Raw genomic sequence first — 20,777 nt, forward strand, 5'->3', positions numbered from 1 at the left:
TTTTAAAATACTTTTCTCCTCTCTCTCTCGTCTTTTAGCTTTCCTATCCATTTCTCTCTTGCCTTTCTTTTCTCATCTGTCATTCCTGTTATCAGCTACTCCCACCCCTTTCTCTTTTACTCATGTACACAAAGTTAGATACATTCTTCTTACCCTTTTGCATTTTTAAAAGACATATTCTAATTTTATTTCAAAACTTTATTGTTTTCAGTAGACTAAGCCAAAGTTCTTGTCCTTGAACTTGGATTCAGCCTTTATAAAACTGGTTGAAGCCTGCAGTCAAGCACATACATTATGGAGCTCCTTCATGCAGAGTGACAATAGAACAGTGGCCATTTCCTGACCCACTCGTGAGCATACAATGAACCAGCCAACCCAAAGAGATCCCGTTATTTGAGTTTTATCACTGGGGTTAGGCCAAGTATGAGGATGCAAATTTTCTTCAGTTAATTCTAAACTGCCAGCTCTCTGTAGTTCTTATCTTAGGAGGAGGAAGACAAAGGTCTTACTGAGTTATTTTATCATTATCGTGATTATCAAAAAATTATTTGGAGTTCATTGTCATTATGGGGGAAAGAGGTTTGGGTGGAAAGAAACAAAAGCCAACATGCAATTCAGGTTAGGCCAGTTTTGATTAGGTGGGTTTTTTGTTGTTTTAACATAATTTTTTGGTTTGGTTTTAGGAATCCATTTATCCCCAGGTGAATTTCATAAAGAAGTAGAAAAGTTTTTATCTCAGGCAGATCAAAAACAAAGTGATACTATTCTACTGGACTGCAGAAACTTCTATGAAAGCAAAATAGTAAGTAACAACCAGAATTGGATTTGGTGAATGGTACATCTCCCACTTCCCGTGGCATGGCATATTTCCCCAGGGGAACCAGTGACCACATGGATCACCTTCCATTACTAGCAGCTACAAAGAAAACTCAAGCCTTTGCACTCGGGATCTGTTGAAACTGTCTACCCAAAGTTGACTTTGGATAGCTTCTCCAGAGTGCCCTGGGGACTCTGTAGGAAGGTCACCTAGAGTCTGTCACTTGTTTCTAGTTCCAGATCTTGAGGTTAAAAGGTCAGAGTGTGGAAGGAGAAGAGCAACTGGCAAATGCTCTTTGCAGGGTCGGAATTGTTGACATGGAGAACCTTTGTTCCTACCAGGTATGTTTTTCTGATCGTTTTCCTTCTGCTGTTTTACATTGTAGGGTCGATTCCAGGGCTGCTTAGCCCCAGACATCAGGAAATTCAGTTATTTTCCCAGCTATGTTGACAAAAATCTAGAACTCTTCAGAGAGAAGAGGGTGCTGATGTACTGCACTGGGGGCATCCGTTGTGAGCGTGGCTCCGCCTACCTGAAGGCCAAGGTGAGCCACCACCCTGGGGGTGCTGCAGGCATGGAGGTGAAGAAGTCTCTACCCTACCAGCAGCCCATGTGGAACTTTCCACCCGCTTCCCCATCCTCTCCCGCCCTCCAGCCAGCTAGAGGATTTATTTTTCCCTCTTATGGGTCCAGCATAGAGTTTCTAAGTGTAAAATCTGAGGTTCTTAAATCTCAAGATGAGAAAAACACTTAACAGTCTTAGAAACTCATCAAGTACAAAAGAGAAGGCGTAGTTCAACATCTCCACTTTCCTAATCCTTTTGCTTGATCCTGAGAAGAGCAAATTCAGTAATATCACATGCCCCAGCAGATGTCTTCCTATATTTAGGGGGTAGCAAAAATAGTTGGGCTTCCCAGGATCTTAGAGGGTGAAGGCGCCGACTGCTGTCATCACCCATCCCCCATCCCCCATTACCCCTTCCCCCAGGAGGCAAAGTCTGGCCAGTTGGTTTCCTGACCCTCTGGTTAGCAGTTCCCCTGTGTCCTGCAGGGGGAGCAAGGAGCTCTGGCTGATAGCAGAGACAGGGAATCCTCCACTTGGACACTCACTACTACTCTGTGGAGCTTCTTCTAGGTCTCTGCTTGTTTCTTCAGATTTCCTTTTGTTTTTCTATACCCAGGGAGTGTGTAAGGAAGTGTTCCAGCTCAAGGGTGGTATCCACAAGTACCTGGAAGAGTTTCCCAATGGTTTTTATAAGGGGAAGTTGTTTGTTTTTGACGAGCGTTATGCCCTGTGCTACAACAGTGACGTGTTATCAGGTAGGTCAGCACAGGTCTGGAGCCCACACTGTGTGCACATTACTAGTTCACTGTTCTAGAATTGCTATGCAGGGAAGGCAGGCCAATACTAATTACCTGAAAAGGCCCAGAGATAAGCAAGGTGAGAGACTTGAGGAAGAACGGTGTTATCAGTGGTGACAGGAAGTCATCAGAGAAAAACAGGCTGAGAAAGAAGATAATGTGCTGTCTAGGAATCAGGTAGTCACATGTTCTGGTAGCAGCCAGAGAGACTTAGGCCTGGGGGAGAAGGGTATACGCTGCTGAAGTTGAATGTAGATGTGGAGTCATTTGAATGCCCATGTATTATCCCCACTGGAAAAGTGAATGATCTAAGGGAAAAGGTCATTTAATAAGAACTGCTTTGGGAGCCAGCTTTGGGAGTAGCTAATGAGAAAGAGAAGTGTTGTGGCCTGTTTTTCTGGATGGGATAAACAGAATGGGTCAGTAAGTGCTAGAATCAGGCAATTTCCAACAACAACTCCTCCTCAAAACTCCAAAAAAAGTAAGGGGGCAGCATTTTCTTTGTTTGAAAATAAGAGATGTACTATTTAGAAACCTTCCTTGGCCCAGCAGGATGTATTAGATATGGGTGAGCTCAGAGTTATATTTAGGAACTGGAGAAATACGTGTCTGTGTGTGTGTGTAACAAGGGCTTTTCTGTCTAAACCTAGAATGTTCATACTGTGGAGCCCAGTGGGACCAGTATAAACTCTGCTCCACTCCCCAGTGCCGCCAGCTTGTTTTGACCTGTCCTACGTGTCAAGGACAAGGATTCACAGCCTGTTGTGTCACATGTCAAGACAAAGGGGACAGACAGGCTTCAGGCCCTACACAGGACAGTTTTAAAGAGGAATGTGAGTGCACAGCCCGACGGCCACGCATCCCGAGGGAACCTTCACAGCATGCGCAGCTCTCTGTGAACCCTGCACCAAAGCCCAGTGTTGGACAGGATGGGCCTTTGCTTGTGTAAGTGGCGCCTTTAGCATTCCCCAAGCCTTCTCAGAGTCAGTGGGCGCCATGTATAAGAGAACGTGAAGACTGCAGAAAAGGAAATCAGGAACTTCATTGTTGGTCATTGCCATCATGGCAAACTGGTCACCATGTTGACCACCTACACTTCACAGGGGGAGGGGAGAGAGAGTCAAGTTTTGATCAATTTCTGAAGCATTCTAATTCAGAAGATGATAGAGCATGGTAAACTCTATGGGATCCCAAAGCTTTTGAGGGATAGAGTCTTGAGCCTGGTGATTGTGTCACTCATGCCTTCTCTCTGCCGTGCCACAGGCTATTAGTAGTCATTGCCCTTGTCAGCAAACCTGTCCATCCTGGTGCAAATCTGTGAATTGTGGCCCTCAATATGGATTCCTAAACCAGGCCACTTAGGTCATCTGCCACTTTCTCCTTCCCCTGCCTCTGTCTCTTCTCTGACTGCCTGAGAAGCTCTGTATACTGGGATTTGGCCCACCTCCTGCTTTTGTAAAATTTAGTGGAAAGACCTACCCATTTCTTCCCATAGGATGTATGGCACAATTGAGTAGTTTCAGCAGAGACCATGTGGCCCACACAGTCTAAAATACTTATTGCCTGACCCTTTACAGGAAAGTTTACCATCCCCTGGTCTAGAGCAGCTCGTCTGATAGAGATGCCCTTAAAGATGTGGCCCACCTTCATATTTTACTGCTTTGGTTTCTGTAAGAGATTTCTCCCTCACAGGCCTGTTCCCTTCAACACTTACTCTTCTAGCTTTTAGGCATTCTCTGAGAGATCCAAAGAAGCTCAGCAGCACTGTACTTTCTTAACAAGATCATTTGGCAATACCACTGTGACTGTCCAGCTTTCTGGTCAGCATGCCAGGCACTTGTCCCTGTCACATTTGTCCCAAGAAACACAGAGCCACACATTGACCAACAGATTTAATATTACATTGCAGTTTCCAGTGATGCAGAATGCAGCTGCAGTTGTGTTTCAAGGAGAAGCCGAGTGGGGATGGCCATCCCTGCAGCATGGTGCCGCTCCTGGGCCCATTCACAGCCCCAGTAGACACTCTTCATAGTGGTGAGGCCTAGGCTCCACCGCTAGTTACCCTGTACTGTCCACATCATTACAGTTTAGTGCACAGATTTTTCCTTCTTCATCAGAAGCCTCCTAGTCTGTGTTCATTAGCTTGTCCTTTATCACAAGATTTGCTGAATCCCTAATGAAAATAACTCCCCAAAGCAACAAACAAAAATACAAGTTTAACTGGCACTGTGGTATGTTAAAAGGCACAAGGGCACTGTGGCTTAACTTTTTTGCCAACTCCCAAAGATGCCATGTTGTTAAAAAAGAGGGGCGGGGTCCAGTAGAAATACCAAGATTATGTTTTAAGAATAATCATCTTTGCATAGCTTGGCCAGGATTTCCCAGTTCTTTAATATCTAGGTTTTCTGCACTGTTGTCCTTCAGAGGCTTCATTTCCATGCATGAGAGCAGCAGTGATTTGTCTAATAAGTGATGAGACAGGTAGTTTAAGTCTGTAAGCTTGACCATGATAAACGTCATATCCACAGTAGACTGGAAAGTCACCCCTGTAGCATTTGGCCTCACATGAGCCATTTGCCCACTATTCTGTATAGAAAGGTGTTTTCAAGTATTTAGCCATAAGTTTTCACATCTGTCATAAGGTTGGCCTTCGATGAGGAAAAACTTATTTCTGCTCCAGTGTTCAATTGTACATACATCTCAAATATTCATAAGTAACTCAGGAATATGTTTGTTGCCCAGGAGGGTTTTTGAAGCTTGAAATTTCACCATTGCCTGCCGCCCCGCCCCCCCCCCCCCCCGCCCCCCCCCATATCCAGCAAAAGGAATTCAGTGTTCTTTGATTCCTGGCAGAGCTCTGTGGCTTCAGTCTGTTTCTTAAGGGGAATATTGTGGCTCTGATCCAGTAATCAATTGGGCAACTTTAATCTTGAGGTTTTTAAATTTTAAAGGAGAGTTAATGGTGTTTATCTGTTCTTTTTGCTAAATAGCTAAGTTGAAATTTGTAATAAAGTATTTTCTAATACTTGCAAACCAGGTAGAAGAGTGCACCTTTTTGTTTATGGTTCCACATTGAAAATGAACCTGAAATACACACAGCAGGGCCACTGATCTGGGCTCCTTGGGGTTAAGTCACTGCCACTGTCACATCATCTACAGGAAGATCTGCCAATTTGAGGGCTTCTTAGTTTTTAAATAATAACCAGACTGAACTTCTGTGACTAAAGAAAAACTTCACATTAACCACATTTTATAAAATTTTCATCTACAACCACTAGTTAACCTAGAATCTTAGTGCATAAGGAACTGAAGCACAAAGAGTTTTGTGCCAGCATTTGCCTCCTGGGCTCCACTGCGGAGCACAGACTGTCAGTAGAACATGTCCAGTTCAAAGGCGCAGTCTTCCCCTCCGCACACTAGACACCACTGCGGCACTTGGGAATGATGGGCCCCGTCAAGTCTGCAAGCCTCCTCTTCCTCACTGGAAAGGAATGGAGAGAAGATGTAAGCCACTTGTGCCTGTGCACCAGGGACCACTACTGTCGCTTCTGAGGCCTCTCACTTATTTTTTTTTTAGCAAAATCAAGCCTGTTGTTTTTAGAGGGTAGTTGTGTGTGAGTTGTATATTGGTCCTCCAGACCTCTCTCTTGCCTGTGTAAACAGGTTTCCACCCTGAAGTTTACCTGCAGTATCTGTGTCCTTTATGTTTAACAGTGACATTTTCAACATTTTCCCAGGAGCATGACAATTTTTACTCAAACATTGTTCCCATGACAAAATAGTTTAAATGCCATAAAGAGGAAAACACTGCTAGCCTGGGGCTTGCAGGCTAGAGACATTAGCTTAGAGAATGGTGGGTTGAGGCGGGGAAAGGGGGCTACTGTTTTGTACCAAGGGAGAATGTTGATGTATAGTGTTGGCAAATGAAGACCCAACATCAAACAAGATCAGCCACAAGAGAAAGAAAGGTCAGGAGTTTGTAGACTGGTAGGTGGCAGTCAAGGGGCCTGCTGATAAGGCAGGAAGCTGATGCCCAGGGGGAAAACTTAAATGTTTTTCAAGCCGAGATGGTAGATGTGTGTCCACCACATTGGGGCATACAAATTGCAAAAAGAACCAAATTGGCTTGTGTATGACCCTGAGTGTTTAAAGCAGACACAAGAAGGTTTGTTGTTCAAGACCTGGAGTAGAGGGGAAGCTCTCAGGAATACAGGTGCTCAGTGTGGAGCCTAGAATTCAGACTGTGTCTGAGCCCCTACACACTCCCCTTCACCCCAGTTCAAAAGAGTAAGCAATACAAATCAGGATGCAAGATCTCCCGGGGAAAGGACTGCATTCGACACAATTCCCAAAGGTGATCCGTGTCTTGATAGCTTAGGGATAGATGTAGGGGAACAAGCCAAAACCTAAAAAGAAGAAAGTTGTCCAAAGTAAAGAGTGTCCATGAACCAGCCTCTGAAGCATCACCATGTTAGCTAGCAGCTCACCCAGCAGGGCTGTCCTCGGGGCTCACACTTCACACCTGGTGGAAGCCCACCCACCAGTCTTGCGGTGTTCATGCCATTCTCATTTTACAGCTGGGGAAAGTGCGGCAGAGGGGGCATGTTTGTGGCTGGTGACTCATCTCGAGTCTGTCCAGCACTCCCTCAGTACAACTCGGCCTCATCAACGTAGAGCTTACATAGCACTGTCGCACCTGATTCTCACGAGGAGGACTAGCTCCCTTCCCCTGGAGAAGAGCAGAGCTGTCTCCCTCAGAGCCACTGGGAGAGCCTGGACCAAAACCAGCCCTTTGCCCATGGCTGGTACAAAAAGGGACCTGCGTACTTTGTTCTATGACTTGCCCTCATGAGTTCTGGGCATAGACCTGGAGCACTGGAGAAATACCTGTTTACTTAGGTATCACCTTTTCCCATTGTAATGATGAGGCCAAGAGAGGGGAGTAACTTGCCCTAAGTTACAGTGATCAGTAACAGCTGGGGGTGGAAGCCAGGTCTCCCGCCATCCTCTAATTCAATCTTGTGATTTTCTTTAAATTCCTCCTTACCTGTCATCACAGCAGTCAGACTCATTGATTGTCAGATCCAGAAGTGAGTTCAAGTTGCCAGGAATACCTCCACCCTCTCTGCCAAACTCCCACTTATGGCCAATTGAACTTGCCAATCATGACATTGATGTCTTTAGGAAGTGCTTTTCTATTCATTTATATAATTCAGTGAAGTTTACTGACTGTTCCTATGTGCCAAACACAGGAATCAGAGAGGATGATACAGCGTAACGGGCCAAAATATAACAGGAACTGAAGTCTCCCTCGTAGATGGCTGGGAGATGTGAAAGACTTCAATGAAGTGCTCAGATCTTCCCAGGATAGGCAGTAACAGGACAGCTGAGTCATAAAGAATGAAATGGTAGAGGACCGGAAACAGGGTGGCATTAGGAATAATGACCCTCTACAGGTAACCTTGTTTCCGAATCACTTGAGGGCACAATGGAATGGGTGCTACTAGCATGGCAAGAGGATGGCTCAGCATGATGTCACGCGTCTGGCAGGACCTCATCAAGCAAGGCAGAGTCCTCCTGATGGGACCGGCTCCAGTGAGTCTCAGAACAGAGGCTCTGGAGACAGGCTGCTGGTTCCAATCCCAGGTCTGCCCGTGAACCATGGGGCACTTTCTACGTCTGCAGACCTGTTTGCCTATTACAAAAACAGGGATGATGATAATAGCATGTGTGTGGGGAGGGGTGACATAATTTGTAAGATGGAAAGTGTTCTGAACAGCACCTGACAGTAAGTGCCAAGTGAGGGCTGCGGGAGCCACTGGAAGGAGCTGAGCCTGGGGAACAGCGGGAGCCCAGCAAGGCTTCGAAGCAGAAGAGTGGGTGGCAAGCTTTGAGATGAGAGCCGCCCGTGGGAGCTGGAGGCTGAGGAAGTTGCCAAAACCCAAGCTAATGTGATGGGGCTTCACAGCATTGGGGGCAGCGAGGAGGTGACTGGTTGGCAGTCGTCCGAGGCCCAGGTTTCTGAGGTGGGTGATTGTGGGGGAAGTAGTACCCCTTTCTGAGGTGGTTGTGGGGGATATGAAGAAACTGATTTGGGATTCAGCAATCCCCCTTCTGGGTCTTTACCCAGAAGATTTTTAATCAGTTTGTCAAAGAGCTGTCTGCATGGCCATATAGCCCATCTCGTAGAGTGCCTGCCTTTCATGCTGGAGGCCCGGGTTCGAGTCCCCAGCACTCTGGGATTGTGGGAATAACAAAGAAAAAAGCTGTCTGCATGCCCATGTTCCCTGTGGAAACACTCCTAATTGCCACGTACAGAATCATCTTAAAAGTGCATCATCAATTGATGAAAGGTAAAGAAAATGTGGGACACACACACACACACACACACACACACACACACAAAATAGTGTTTAGCCTTTATAAAGATGAAATTCTGCCATTTGCTATGCATGCATGGAATTTGAGCATGTTACACTAAGTGAAATAAGCCAGGCACAGAAAGATAAGTCCCATATGTTCTCACATATATGCAGAATCTGAAACAGTTGAACTCAGAAGCAGAGAGTAGAATGATGGTCACAAAAGCTGGAAGGTAGCAGGAAGGACGGGGGCTGATGGCCAAAGGGCCTGGAGGCTCCGGAGGAATTGAACTCTTTTTTGTTTGAGCCCTATTACACAACTTGGTGAAGATAGTTTTCATAGTGTATTGTGCCTTTCAAAATTGCTAAGATCATGAATTTCAAATGTTTCTCATCACAAAAAATGGTAAGTATGAGAGGCGACATGTCATTATTCCACTTTGTAGTCATAAATCATCACATCTTTTTGTACCCCATAATTATATACAATTATACATTGTCAATTTATAATAAAACTTTAAAAAAATAGTTTGAGGTGCTTGTTAGTGCACCGTTTGGGGTGCTTGTTAGTAAGGGCTTCCTTCAAAGTCTTTGTCACCTGCACCTCAGAGCATTAATCTCCAGGATATACAAAGAACTCAAGAGCCTTAACACCAAAAAAACAACCAACCCAATGAATAAGTGGACAAAGGAACAGAACAGGTACTTCATAGAAGAAGAAATATGAATGGCCAACAAATAAATGAAAAAAGTGTTGAACATCTCTAGCAATTAGAGAAATGCAGATCAAAACTACACTAAGGTGTCTTCTCATTCCAGTCAGAATGGCAATTATCAAGAATACAAGTAACTAAATGTTGGCGAGGATATGGGGGGGAAAGGTACAATTTTATACATTGCTAGTGGGACTGCAAATTGGTACAACCACTCAGGAAAGCAGTATGGAGATTCCTCAGAAAACCTGGAATGGAACCATCATTTGACCCAGTCATCCCACTCCTTGGCATATACCCAAAAGACCTAAAATCAGCATACCATAGTGACAGGGCCACATCAATGTTTATAGCAACTCAATTCACAATAGCTAAGCTGTAGAACCAACCTAGGTGTCCTTCAACAGATGAATGGATAAAGAAAATGTGGTACATATACACAATGGAATATTATTCAGCCATAAGAAAGAGTGAAATTATGGCATTTGCAGGTAAATGAATGGAACTGGAGACTATAATGCTAACTGAAATAAGCCAGTCCCCCAAAACTGAAGGCTGATTGTTCTGATATGCAGATGCTGTCTCACAATAGGCAGGGGTGGGGTGGGGTGGGGGGAGGGAGGGGGAACAGGAATGGAGAAGATAGTAGAATGCATTGGACATGACTTCCCTGTGTTCATATAGGAATATACAACCAGTGTAACTCCTCATCATGTACAATCAGAAGAATGTGAAGTTATCCTCCATAAATGTATGATATGTCAAAATACATTCTGTCCTGTATAACTAAAAAGAATAAATAAAAAGTAAAGGGCTTCCTTCAGAATGCAGCGGATGAACAGCTTTCCTGGGAAGGATGTTCTGCTCTTGAACGTGTTACTCCCTCTCACCGCTGCCTTAACTTGGAGGCTGCAATTCAGATTCTGTTAAGTGGAGAGCGCTCCAGTGGCAGGTTTAGAGGACCTGAGGTCCACACTTGCCTGGTCTTAGCTATAAGTAGTGTGGAGACAGGAGTCATCCGAGGCTCTGCTGCGGGAAGCACAGGTCTGCAGCTCAGCTGCTCCCTGACACCCTGGACCCTCCTGTCTTGCACTCACACACTGCTGAGAGCTCAGTATGTGGTGGGGAAGGACCAAAGGTGCACCTCCTGAGTCCCAGGCAAGCCACCGACCTGCAGTGGCACTGAATATCCCCCCAGGGAGGAGTCCCCTACCTCACAGGCAAGTGGGAAGGACCCATGAGGGGCCTGTTCACTCTCTGCTGCAGCTGTGCTGGGCACCAGAGCCCTAAGGACAACAGGAGGCTTTTGTGGTAAAAGTACCCCATCTTCGACGTGGAAGCCTGGCTGCTCGATGGCAGTGTTGAGAACAAGAGGGCGGACATTGTTGGGAAGATGAGATTCTCCTGTGCAGGCAGGAGCCGAGGCACCATCAGAATCAGAAGCATTTCTCTTACAAAAATTGGCAAATGGGCACAAATTTGCTTTTAAAACTAGAAATTGGACGTCGCCAACTAGCGCTCAGGCCCGTAATCACTGAGATGATAGGAAACCCCAAGGGAGCAGCTGCACACAGCTCCCACTCCACCTGCTTTCATCACCAGCAGCCTGAGCATGGTGCTCAAGGCCATGAGCCCAGCCTCCTCACGGTGCCCAGCCCTGTTCCTGTGAGCACTTCACAGTTTGCTCATGCTGTTCCCCATGCTCGAACACTCTTCCCTTCCTTCTCCTTGAAGGATTTTCCCGTCTAGGTCTAACTCCCTGTAATGGTTTCTCCCATGCCTTTAGATCTTCCTGTCTCTGCACCCTGTAGACGACTCCCAACCTATGTCCCCCAGTAGGCAGCCCCAACACTTCCCAGAGCCCTGCAGGGATGCCTCTGACCTCCCCCGTCAACCTAGCTCTTCCTTTCAAGGCTGGCTAAAGACCTACCTACCCCATCAGGATGCTTTGCTTAACTGGCTTCTGGCCTCACTTTGGACAGTTTGTAGGCATTCTTGATTTTTAGTCATACTTTTGAGCCTTTTTTTCCCTAAAAGGTTGTAAAACTTCTTGAATCAGAGAACTAACCTTTCTCCTGCCCTTATATCTCCTGGCACAGTGCTGGGCACACCAGAGTCATCACAGGTGACCTGCCTGAGCCAATGCCTCCATCCCCGTCTACCCGAGGCTTCAGGTCTCCAGAAGGCAGAGGACTGAGCCCTAGGCCCTGTCTGGCTCCAGCATCCTAGATCAGAGTGGCCCTGAGAGGCCTTGCAATGAGAGTTGGGCCTGAGTTGGGACTTTTGGACTCAGGATTGTGAGCACATTCTCAAAGTCCTTTGTCCAGCTTCTAGATGATTCTGATAACCCCCTGCAGCACCCCTTACCTCTGATCATCAGAAAGCTAGATCTCTAGACCATCACACTGTGGAAGACAGAAGCTGAGTTAACCCAGAAATAGGCATCAGTGGGCATGGAAGAAGCTTCATCTTTAGCTGGGAAGGGGAATGCGAGATTATTGCTATCAGAACAAGATTGGAAGCTTTTAAGTGCCAAGTCCGCAGCCAGATGGTGGCCCTACAGGGCCTTCAACTATTCAGTTTAATTGTCAACTCTGTGATATGATAATAATAATTATGATGCTTGGTTATTTGTGTTTGTTCTAATTTAATTTCAAACACGGACACCTCAGATAAACTAAGACACCAAACCTTACACTTGGTGTAAGATTAATGTAAATGTAACTTGATGTGTCTTTTTCATGTTGTGATTTTGTGAAATTTGGGGCCAAATATGATGATCAGTCCTGTTAACAGTGCAGACCCACAGACTTTTTCTTAGAAAAAGTGGCCCCTGGAGTGAGCCAGGAAGGAACAGCCCCTGCATGTGATATGCTTAAACGCAGGAACCTGTCTTCAATACCCAGTTCTTACAGCACTCTGAGGTGTTTGGAGGTGAGTGACTTGTTTACAGCTGTGCCCAGTGCGAGTTGTGCCTGAGCTCCGTGGTTATCTACACACACAGTCTGTGGGCGCCCAGACTGATCGCACCCCCACACTGATCGCGCCTCACCATCACCAGGAAGCAACATACCTGGGCTGTGACTTGTGCCTCAGGTTTAGGCTCTTTACATTTTTTGAGGTGGTTGGGTTCTGGGGATTGAACTCAGGGGCACTCAACCACTGAGCCACATCCCCAGCCCTATTTTGTATTTTGTTTAGGGACAGGCTCTCACTGAGTTGCTTAAGGCCTCACTTTTGCTAAGGCTGGCTTTAAACTTGCCATCCTTCTGCCTCAGCCTCCCGAGCTGCTGGGATTACAGGTGTGTGGTCACCTTGCCCAGTGGCTCTTTGCATTTTACTGAGGATCAGACACGAGAAAGAGCCTGTGTAGAGCAGGTGTGAATTTGATGAAAAATTCACTGAAGACATTGTCCTTTAAAACACATTTATTTCCTGGGTTCACCCAGAAAGAAGCTTTTTAAAAACACTCATCTGTCCTTTTCTTCTGTTGTAAGATTAATGTAACTCGGTGTAAGATTAATGTAAATGTAACTTGATGTGTCTTTTTCATGTTGTGATTTTGTGAAATTTGGGGCCAAATAAGATGATCAGTCCTGTTAACAGTGCAGACCCACAGCTGGTTTTGTATTTTTCCCTCTTATTTTCCTGCAGCCTTGTCAGTCATCTTCCCTTTATCATACACCATATTGAGGATTTTTAGCAGCCAGCAGGGACATACTTAATAAATAAATACAATTGGCAGCTGAAAGGAAGTGAATGCTCCATCTAGCTTTTCATTCATTCAGCTTGTGTATCTATTCATGTCTTTTGATGTGTATCTATTTGATGCTCATCATCAAGAAAGACTGTGACATTTTTTTTTTTATTTTTCTCTATGGAAAAAAGCACCCCAATTTATGCCTTTAACTGAGATTAGACAAATGTAAGCCGCTTTTACTTCACTGGTATTCTTAACTTTTCCTTCAAAGCAATGTGAAGTCTCCTAGGCTCAGGGTTTTGGTAGTAGTGTTGGTTGGATGCTTTGGAATTTGGGACAAAGCCAGACACTGTGATCTGGAGAAGACTCCAGGAGTCCACAGAACGGGTATTCAGAGAAGAAAAGACCCATGCTGTGCCTGGGTCCCCCAAACTTCACTGCCTCCGGCCATCATGCTGATATGTGCTGGGGCTCAGCCCGTGCTGAGCTGCAGGGTGGGGAGAAGGGACTTGGCCCTGGCTCCTGAAGCCAGGGGACTCCATCTAGGGGAGGAGAGGAGGCGCAAACCCAGAAAAGAGGAAGAAGGAAATGATGGCCTTTGCAGGTAAACGGATGAACTAGAGAATATCATGCTAAGTGAAATAAGCCAATCCCCAAAACCAAAGGCCGAATGCTTTCTCTGATAAGCGGATGCTGATCCATAGCGGGACGGTCGGGGTGGGCAGGGAAGAGTGAAGGAACTCTGGAATGTGCAGAGGGGAGTGAGGGAGGGGTGGGGCGGTGGGGATGGGAAGATGGTAGAATGAGACCCACTTTACTACCCCGCATACATGTATGAAAAACATTTTTAAGTAAAAATTTTTAAAAAATGAAAGAAAGACAAGAGGAAGATGTGACCAACATGAGAAGAGGAGGTGAGCTCTGGAAGACTCTCAGAGGGGTCGGCAGGATTTTCCCTGACTATGCAGCACAGACAGAGGGAAGGACTGGCAGAAAGCGGATGTCCACTCACCAAGGTCGTTGTTGTTCATCATGGCGTTGGATGCCCGCAGCCGGGGCCCCTGCTGGGTAAAGTGGTATCCGAACTTGAGAAGCGTTGCATTTTTTTCCAACATGCTCACGATCTCCATTTCTACTTTGTTGCCCAGGGGCTGGCTCTTTAATCAAAAAGAGAACAATAGTCACCACTCATTCCTTGTGTAGAGAAGCCATCTCTGCCTAAGCCACCTCTGCAGGCAGAAGCCTTGAGTGCTGGATGGGATTTTAGCCCCCTCCTCAAGAGCAAGGGAATGGAGGGTAGGGGAGTTGAATGGTGGTCCGGGCGTGAGCACGTGGCTGGGATCAACCCAGGTCTGCCAGGTGCCAAGAGCAGCTTTCCCACTGCCCCAGGGCGGCCTCTCTCTGAGCAGGTGTCCAGGTAACAGCTGCTCCTTGGAGGAATGTTTGCACCTGCAGAGCATCTTCTCCCAAACAGATGTTTAGAATCCTACTAATTAAATCAAGGTCTCAAGGTCTCTGGGAGTGGGACTCTGGAAGCTGTGGTTCTTAAAACTCCCCAGGTGATTCCAATGTGCAGGCAAGTTGGACAACCAGGAACTTGGACAAGTCTCTTCAACTTACGAATGAAGAATTTGAGGCCTAGGATTTGCCCAACATCACACAGTAAGGAAGGTGGGAATGGCAGAGGAGTTGGCTTTTTAAAAAAATACACACAAAATTAGTGCTAACAAATGAGTTCCGCGAGATTGGGGGATACGAGGGCAATATGCAAAAGTCCGTTTTTTTTTTTTTATACACTAGGACTAAGCATTATAAAAATGATTAATTTCACTTACAGTAATTTCAAAAAGAATAAAGCACTTAGGAATACATTTAACAAAAGAAATAAAGGCCTCTACACCTTTCAGTGTACAAAATTACATTTAATGACATTAAAGAAAACCTTTAAAAATGTGAAAACATCCTATATTCATAAATTCAGAAGATTTAATATTGTTTGGAGTCAGTGCAATCCTTATCAAAATTACAGCTTCCTTTTTTTTTTTTGTAAGAATGGAGAAGTTGATCCTAAAATTTGCATGAAAAGGCAGGGGGGCCGAGAACAGCCCACACAGTCTTGAATTAGAAGAATAAGGTTGAAGGACTTGCACTCCCCGATTTCAGAATTACCACAAAGTGGCCATAATGAAGACTTTGTGGCATTGCCATAGGTAGACATATAGATGAGTGGAATAGAATTGAGAGTCCAGAAATAAATCCATACATTTATGAAGACTGCTTTTTCAAAAAGGGCACCAAGAGCTGGGCGCAATAGCGCATGTCTATAATCCCAGTGGCTCGGGAGGCTGAGACAGGAGGATTTCGAGTTCAAAGCCAGCCTCAGCAAAAGCAAGGTTCTAAGCAACTCAGTGAGACCCTGTCTCTAAATAAAATACAAAACAGGGCTGAGGATGTGTCTCAGTGGTTGAGTGCCCCTGAGTTCAATCCTCAGTATCCCTGCAAAATAAAAAAGGGCCAAGACAATTAAATGAGAGAAACAACAGTCTTTGCAAGAAGTACTGTACAGACACATGTAAAAGAATGAATTTAGACCCACATTGTACCTAGAAAATTAAAATGGATCAAATACCCAAATATAAGAACTAAAGTTATAAAATTCTAGGAAAAAATAGAGGTGTAAAATTTTGGGCGATGATTTTTTAAAAATATATGACTCCAAAATCCAAAATTAAAAATTTAGGTGAATTGGACTACATCAACATTTAAAACCTGTGTTTCGAAAGCTACTCTCAATAAAGTGAAAAGGTAACATGCAGAATGGGAATTTTTTTTTTGTACACCATGTCTGGTAAGGAGGAACACCCAGAATATATAAAAGGACTGGTAGAATTGCTAAAAGTGGCAAAATATTTAAATAGACATATCCCTAAAGAGGATAAACAAGTGGCTAACAAGTATTTGAAAAGATGCTTGTCATCAATAATTCAGAAAATCCTATCAAAACCATAATGAGATTCCACCTTAAACACACTAAGATGACTATAATAAAAAGAAAGACAATTACAAGTGTCAGCAAGTGTTGGGGGCTATGCCATACGGACTACGCCAAGATGGCGCCTGGCAGCCAGTCAGAAGTTGCTTTGATCACATCGGTGGTGAGGAGGTTGATTAACATAAGCACACCCAGGTGATTTATCATTGGCCGTATTCAATTAAGTCCACGCACACAACGGGTGCACAGGTGTTCCCGAGTGCTCCCGAGTGATCGTGCCTGCTCATTTTGACCTTTACCGTGATTGGACAGCTAGCTCCTCGCCTAATCTTCACATAATTGGCGTCAGCCCTACCCTTTACCTCCTGGAGGGGGTATAAGCCAGCTGGAGCGCTGGTGTTCCGGGTTCCTGAATCATCAATAAACTGCTTCAAATTCAAGAGTCTCGCTGCCCGTTTGACTCCCCTGGACGGTGTCAAGCAAGGACATGGAAAAAGTGGGATCCTCATATATTACTGATGCAGCTGCTTTGGAAAATACTTTGGTAGTTTGCCAAAAAGATAAAAGTGGAGTTACTATATGACCCAGTAATTCTACTCCTAGGTGGAAAAGAAATGTACAAAAACATGCACAAGAATGCTTACAACAGTATTATTTATAATAGCCCAAAGTGCAAACAACCCAAATATCCATCAACTCCTAAGTAGATAAACAAACTGTGGTAGATTTATACAGTGGAATATTATTCAGCCATAAAAAGGAATGAAGTACTGTTACACACTACAACGTGAACAAACCTTGGGAACCTGGTAAATGGAAGAAGCCAGACATAAAGCCCACATATCATGTGTTTCCATTCATATGAAAAATCCAGAACAGGTAAATTCATAGGATTAGAAAAGAGGTGAGAGGTTGCCAGGAGCTGGAGGAAGGGAGACTGGGGAGTAAAAGCTGATGGGTGTAGTTTTTTTTTTTTTTTTTTTTTTTTTTTTTTGAGTGATAAAAATGTTTTAGAACTAGATAATGGTAATAGGTGCACAGCTTTGTGAATATACTATAAACTATGAACTGTACTCTTAAAAAGGATGAGTTGTGTGTATATGAAACGTCAGTTTTTAAAAACCCAACAGTAAAAAAAATTCAATTAGAAAATGAGGATAAGATATGAAGAGACATTTCACAGAAGAGGACACACATGCGCCAATAATCACATGACGAGATGTTCAACATCATTAACTATTGTAGAAATACAAATCAAAACCACATACCTGCAGGAATTACTAAAATAAAAAATAGTGACAGCATCAAATGTAGGCAAGGATACAGAGAACTTGGTCATTCATGTGGTACTGGTAGATATGAGACAAGGGCAGTCACTTTGGGCAAAAGTTGGCAAAAAATTAATATGCATTTGCCATATGACACAAGAATTGGACCTCTGGGCATTTATCTCAGTGATATAAAATTTTTTTTTCTTTTTAACATAAAATCTGTACACAAATGTTTAAAGAAGCTTTATTTGTAATAGACAAACTTGGAAACAACCCAAATGTCCTTCAGTTTGGAGAGTGAGTGGTCAAACTATGGTGTATCTGTACCATGGAATACTACTCAACAGTTAAAAGGAGCAACCTATCAATGCATGCAGGAATGAATCTCCACAGAATGATGCCAAATGGGAAAAAAGCCAGTCTCAAGTGGTACATAGCCAATCCGTCTGGTTTCATTTACACAACATTCTTGAAATGACAAAAACATTAAAATGGAAAACAGGTTAGCAGCTGCCTGGGGTTCAGAGTAAGAGGAGGAGACCAGTGCATTTAGCTCTCAAAGGGCAGCACGAGGGGTCCAGTTGTGATGGAATCGCTCCTGTACCTTGGCTGTGTCAGTGCTGCTGGTGGTGACACAAAACCGCAGTTCCCCCTGGGGCGAGCTGGGCCACAGCACACAGGATCTCTTTCTCCCTGTCTTATGACTACATGCTAATCTACAATGATCTCAACACTAAAAAGTAACTTACAAACCAGGCCGACTGAGAGTTACAAGTAAATGGGTCCATTAAGCTTCACGGAATCACACGGTGAAGGAGCACAGCAGACACGAGCTCTTTTCTTCTAACAAAGGTGGTCCGCAGGTGGCAATGAACCAGACACATGAACCAGAACAGAAGCCAGCTAAGATGGAAGACTGGATGGGGAATGAGCCATTCCAGAGATTTCTGCTGGTAGGTCTGCTTCGGCCTAGCAGATCTGCTTCGGCCTAGCAGATGCTGTCTAGTGGTGAGGCTCAGGGTCCTGTCCGATGGCTTCAATAAAGGCAGACCAAAATGTTGCAGGAAAACAAAAAACAAAAACAAAAACAAAACCAGGCCTAGAAGGCAAACAGAAACACGCAACCACCCTCGGTGGCTCAGTGTTCCAGAGCTTCTTGAGTTCCAGGCCTGGCCTTGCGTCTGACTCACGTGACCTGAGAGATTTCCCTCAAAAACCCTGTGGGGTGAAGCGCCTGCTCCTCAGGCCTGCACAGTTCACTTCCTGCCTCCTGCTCCCTCTTCTTCCTCGCTCACCTCTTGACCTCGGTGGCCTGCCCCAGGGTGCCTGGTGCAGGAGAGCTAAGGGCTCTCCCACTCCACAGGAATGTCCTCGCCCTCCTCTATCTCCCTGTTGGTGAACCCCCATGCCTTAAATCCCTTGAACTGCAAAGTCCCCCTCCCTCCTGAGACCTTCCTGATCCGGACCCCTGGAAATGGATGTCCGTTCCACATGCAAGGGGCACACTGGACATCCCTCTCTACACCTAGTACAGTCCATCCGCCTAATTTGGGTCACCTGCCTCCATATGTGTTCTCTAACCTGAACTGTGCTGTCCTGTGTGGTAGTTACTTGCTACATGTCACTCTTTAAATAATTGAATTAAAATCTAAAATCCAGTTTCAGAGTTGCACTGGCCACGTTGTAAATGCTCAATGGCTAGAGTCTAGTGGCAACCACGCTGACCAGCACAGATAGAGAACATTTCTGTCATTACTGTGCTACTCTGGACAGGGGTCTCCCAGACAGCACGGAGCACCCGATGGAACTGAACCGGAACACACTTGGCAACGCAGCGGCCCGGCATGCAAATGCACAGACAAGTGCGATCTGCAGTTGAACCCTTGCAGAGATCTCCTGAGTGTCCCGAATCCACTAGAGCTCGTCCGCAGTCAGGGTGGCTGGGGAAGCTGATCACCACGGGCAGAGGGGTGCTGGTGAAATTCCACCAGCCTGCCTGGCACAGCTCCTGGGAATACGGGGAAGAGCTTGGGACCGTCCTGGGAGGACTCAGCACAAGGACTGGGCCCTGGCTGGTGTGGCCTGGCAGATGGTACAGCGAACATCTGAGGTCCTAAGAAGGAACTGGCAGCTCCTGCCCAAACCATCTAGCAGTAAGACTGGCCTGTCCTTAAGGTCACTTGCTGGGAAAATGCTGCAGGAACTTAGGATGGGCTAGTCTCAGTCCTGAGTGAAGGGGCAGGAGGGACTGCAAGGGCTGTCTCTGCAAAGCTCTCCCTTCATGCAGCTCCGTCCCAGCACACAAAGCGACTCATTCTCTACGTGAGAGATGAATAAACTGAGCCTGTGACGAGACGGAGCTGGGCTGTGCTCCCTCAGTGTATTAAAGCCAGACCCAAGGTTCCACCTTGACTTGGGGGTGGAAGACTGCAGAGGATCCTCCCGGGCCCAGATTCTCAAGTTAGTGTCCAGGGTATGTAGACTACCTGGGTGTGTCAGAGGGTACAGAGTTTCATTAGATGATCATGGTCAATCTACCTGGAGTGTTAATCTTGGACTTTTTTTTTTTTTCTTTCTTCCTTCCCTTTTTTTTTTTTTTCTTTTTCCTTTTTTTCTTTATTTTTTGGAGCTGGAGAATGAACCAAGGACCTTGCCCCAGTCCCCAAACCATTTTTTTTTTGCATTAAGAAATAAAATAGAAAATGTGCATACCTCTTAGAATAAGCAACAAGATTTTAAAGAAGCTTCCTTTTGCTTCTTTCTCAGACCCCAGGGACTCTGCCACCGGAAGGACTCATTCATGTCATCCACTCTCTGGCTTATTTTTCAAATAACATTATTTAGTGATTGCTGTGTGTCAAACAATGTCACAAGTACTTAGGAAACATGAGCTATTTTCTCCTCCCTATCAACCTAGAGGTACCTACTTATCACAATTTTCATTTTACAGAAAAGAAAAGTGACCTACAGATGTATTAAGAATTTTTCCCGGAATCACGGACCTGGTCCGCTGCAGAAGGAGCTGAACAAGGCCGGTTTGCTCTGAGTCTGTGCCAGTGGCCGCTTTGGGCCTCAGAAAGCTCAGAAGGCAGAAGGACTGACTGAGAAACCCCTGGCAGAGGGAGTCCGGCTCTGTGGGCAGAACTGCCATCCACCCAGGAGCAGGCTGCCTGTCCCTGGAGGTGTGCAAGTAGAAGGCAGCCACCTCTGTTAAACCTCCCTAGAAAGGTCATGAATGGGAAGGCTCAGGCTTCGCGACATTTGAGGTCTCTGAGGCCCGCGTCCTGAGGGCCTGTACATAGCTTGCTGGGATGGCTTAAAGAATCAGGAGGGTGACCTTGACCGTGGGTGAAAGGCATTGCAGAGCCCCTCGGGAGAGCCCAAGGGCTGGTCTGACAGGTCAGGCCACAGGCTGGGCAGCAGGGCCGTAGGGAGAAGCCCTCGCCTCCCTTCGGGTTGGCTTGAGAGTTCAGTCACTTGTGAGGAAATGTAATCTCATTAAAAGCTCAAGGGATTCTGCAGTCGATGGAGTGAAATGAGTCCCCGTCACCCCACCCCTC

General features: G+C 45.5%; 2 protein-coding genes across 6 annotated transcripts in view; one reads left to right on the top strand and one right to left on the bottom strand.

Moving 5' to 3' along the window:
- The window catches only part of Tstd2 (thiosulfate sulfurtransferase like domain containing 2), a 29,309-nt gene extending 24,094 nt beyond the window's left edge, over positions 1-5,215 (top strand). For all 3 annotated transcript variants that reach the window (XM_047524348.1, XM_047524346.1, XM_047524347.1), the window contains exons 7-10: positions 684-802; positions 1,203-1,361; positions 1,999-2,137; positions 2,830-5,215. In XM_047524348.1, coding sequence (XP_047380304.1) covers positions 684-802; positions 1,203-1,361; positions 1,999-2,137; positions 2,830-3,128 — 716 coding nt within the window. In that variant the 3' untranslated portion in view covers positions 3,129-5,215. The remainder of the gene's footprint in view (positions 1-683; positions 803-1,202; positions 1,362-1,998; positions 2,138-2,829) is intronic.
- Tmod1 (tropomodulin 1) overlaps positions 4,057-20,777 on the bottom strand; it is a 78,847-nt gene continuing 62,126 nt past the window's right edge. For all 3 annotated transcript variants that reach the window (XM_047524349.1, XM_047524351.1, XM_047524352.1), the window contains exons 9-10: positions 13,967-14,111; positions 4,057-5,660 (exon numbers count right to left, since the gene is read on the bottom strand). In XM_047524349.1, the coding sequence (XP_047380305.1) occupies positions 5,596-5,660; positions 13,967-14,111 (210 nt within the window). In that variant the 3' untranslated portion in view covers positions 4,057-5,595. The remainder of the gene's footprint in view (positions 5,661-13,966; positions 14,112-20,777) is intronic.

The sequence above is a fragment of the Sciurus carolinensis genome, chromosome 14 (genome assembly GCF_902686445.1).
Source record: "Sciurus carolinensis chromosome 14, mSciCar1.2, whole genome shotgun sequence".
Taxonomy (NCBI): domain Eukaryota; kingdom Metazoa; phylum Chordata; class Mammalia; order Rodentia; family Sciuridae; genus Sciurus; species Sciurus carolinensis.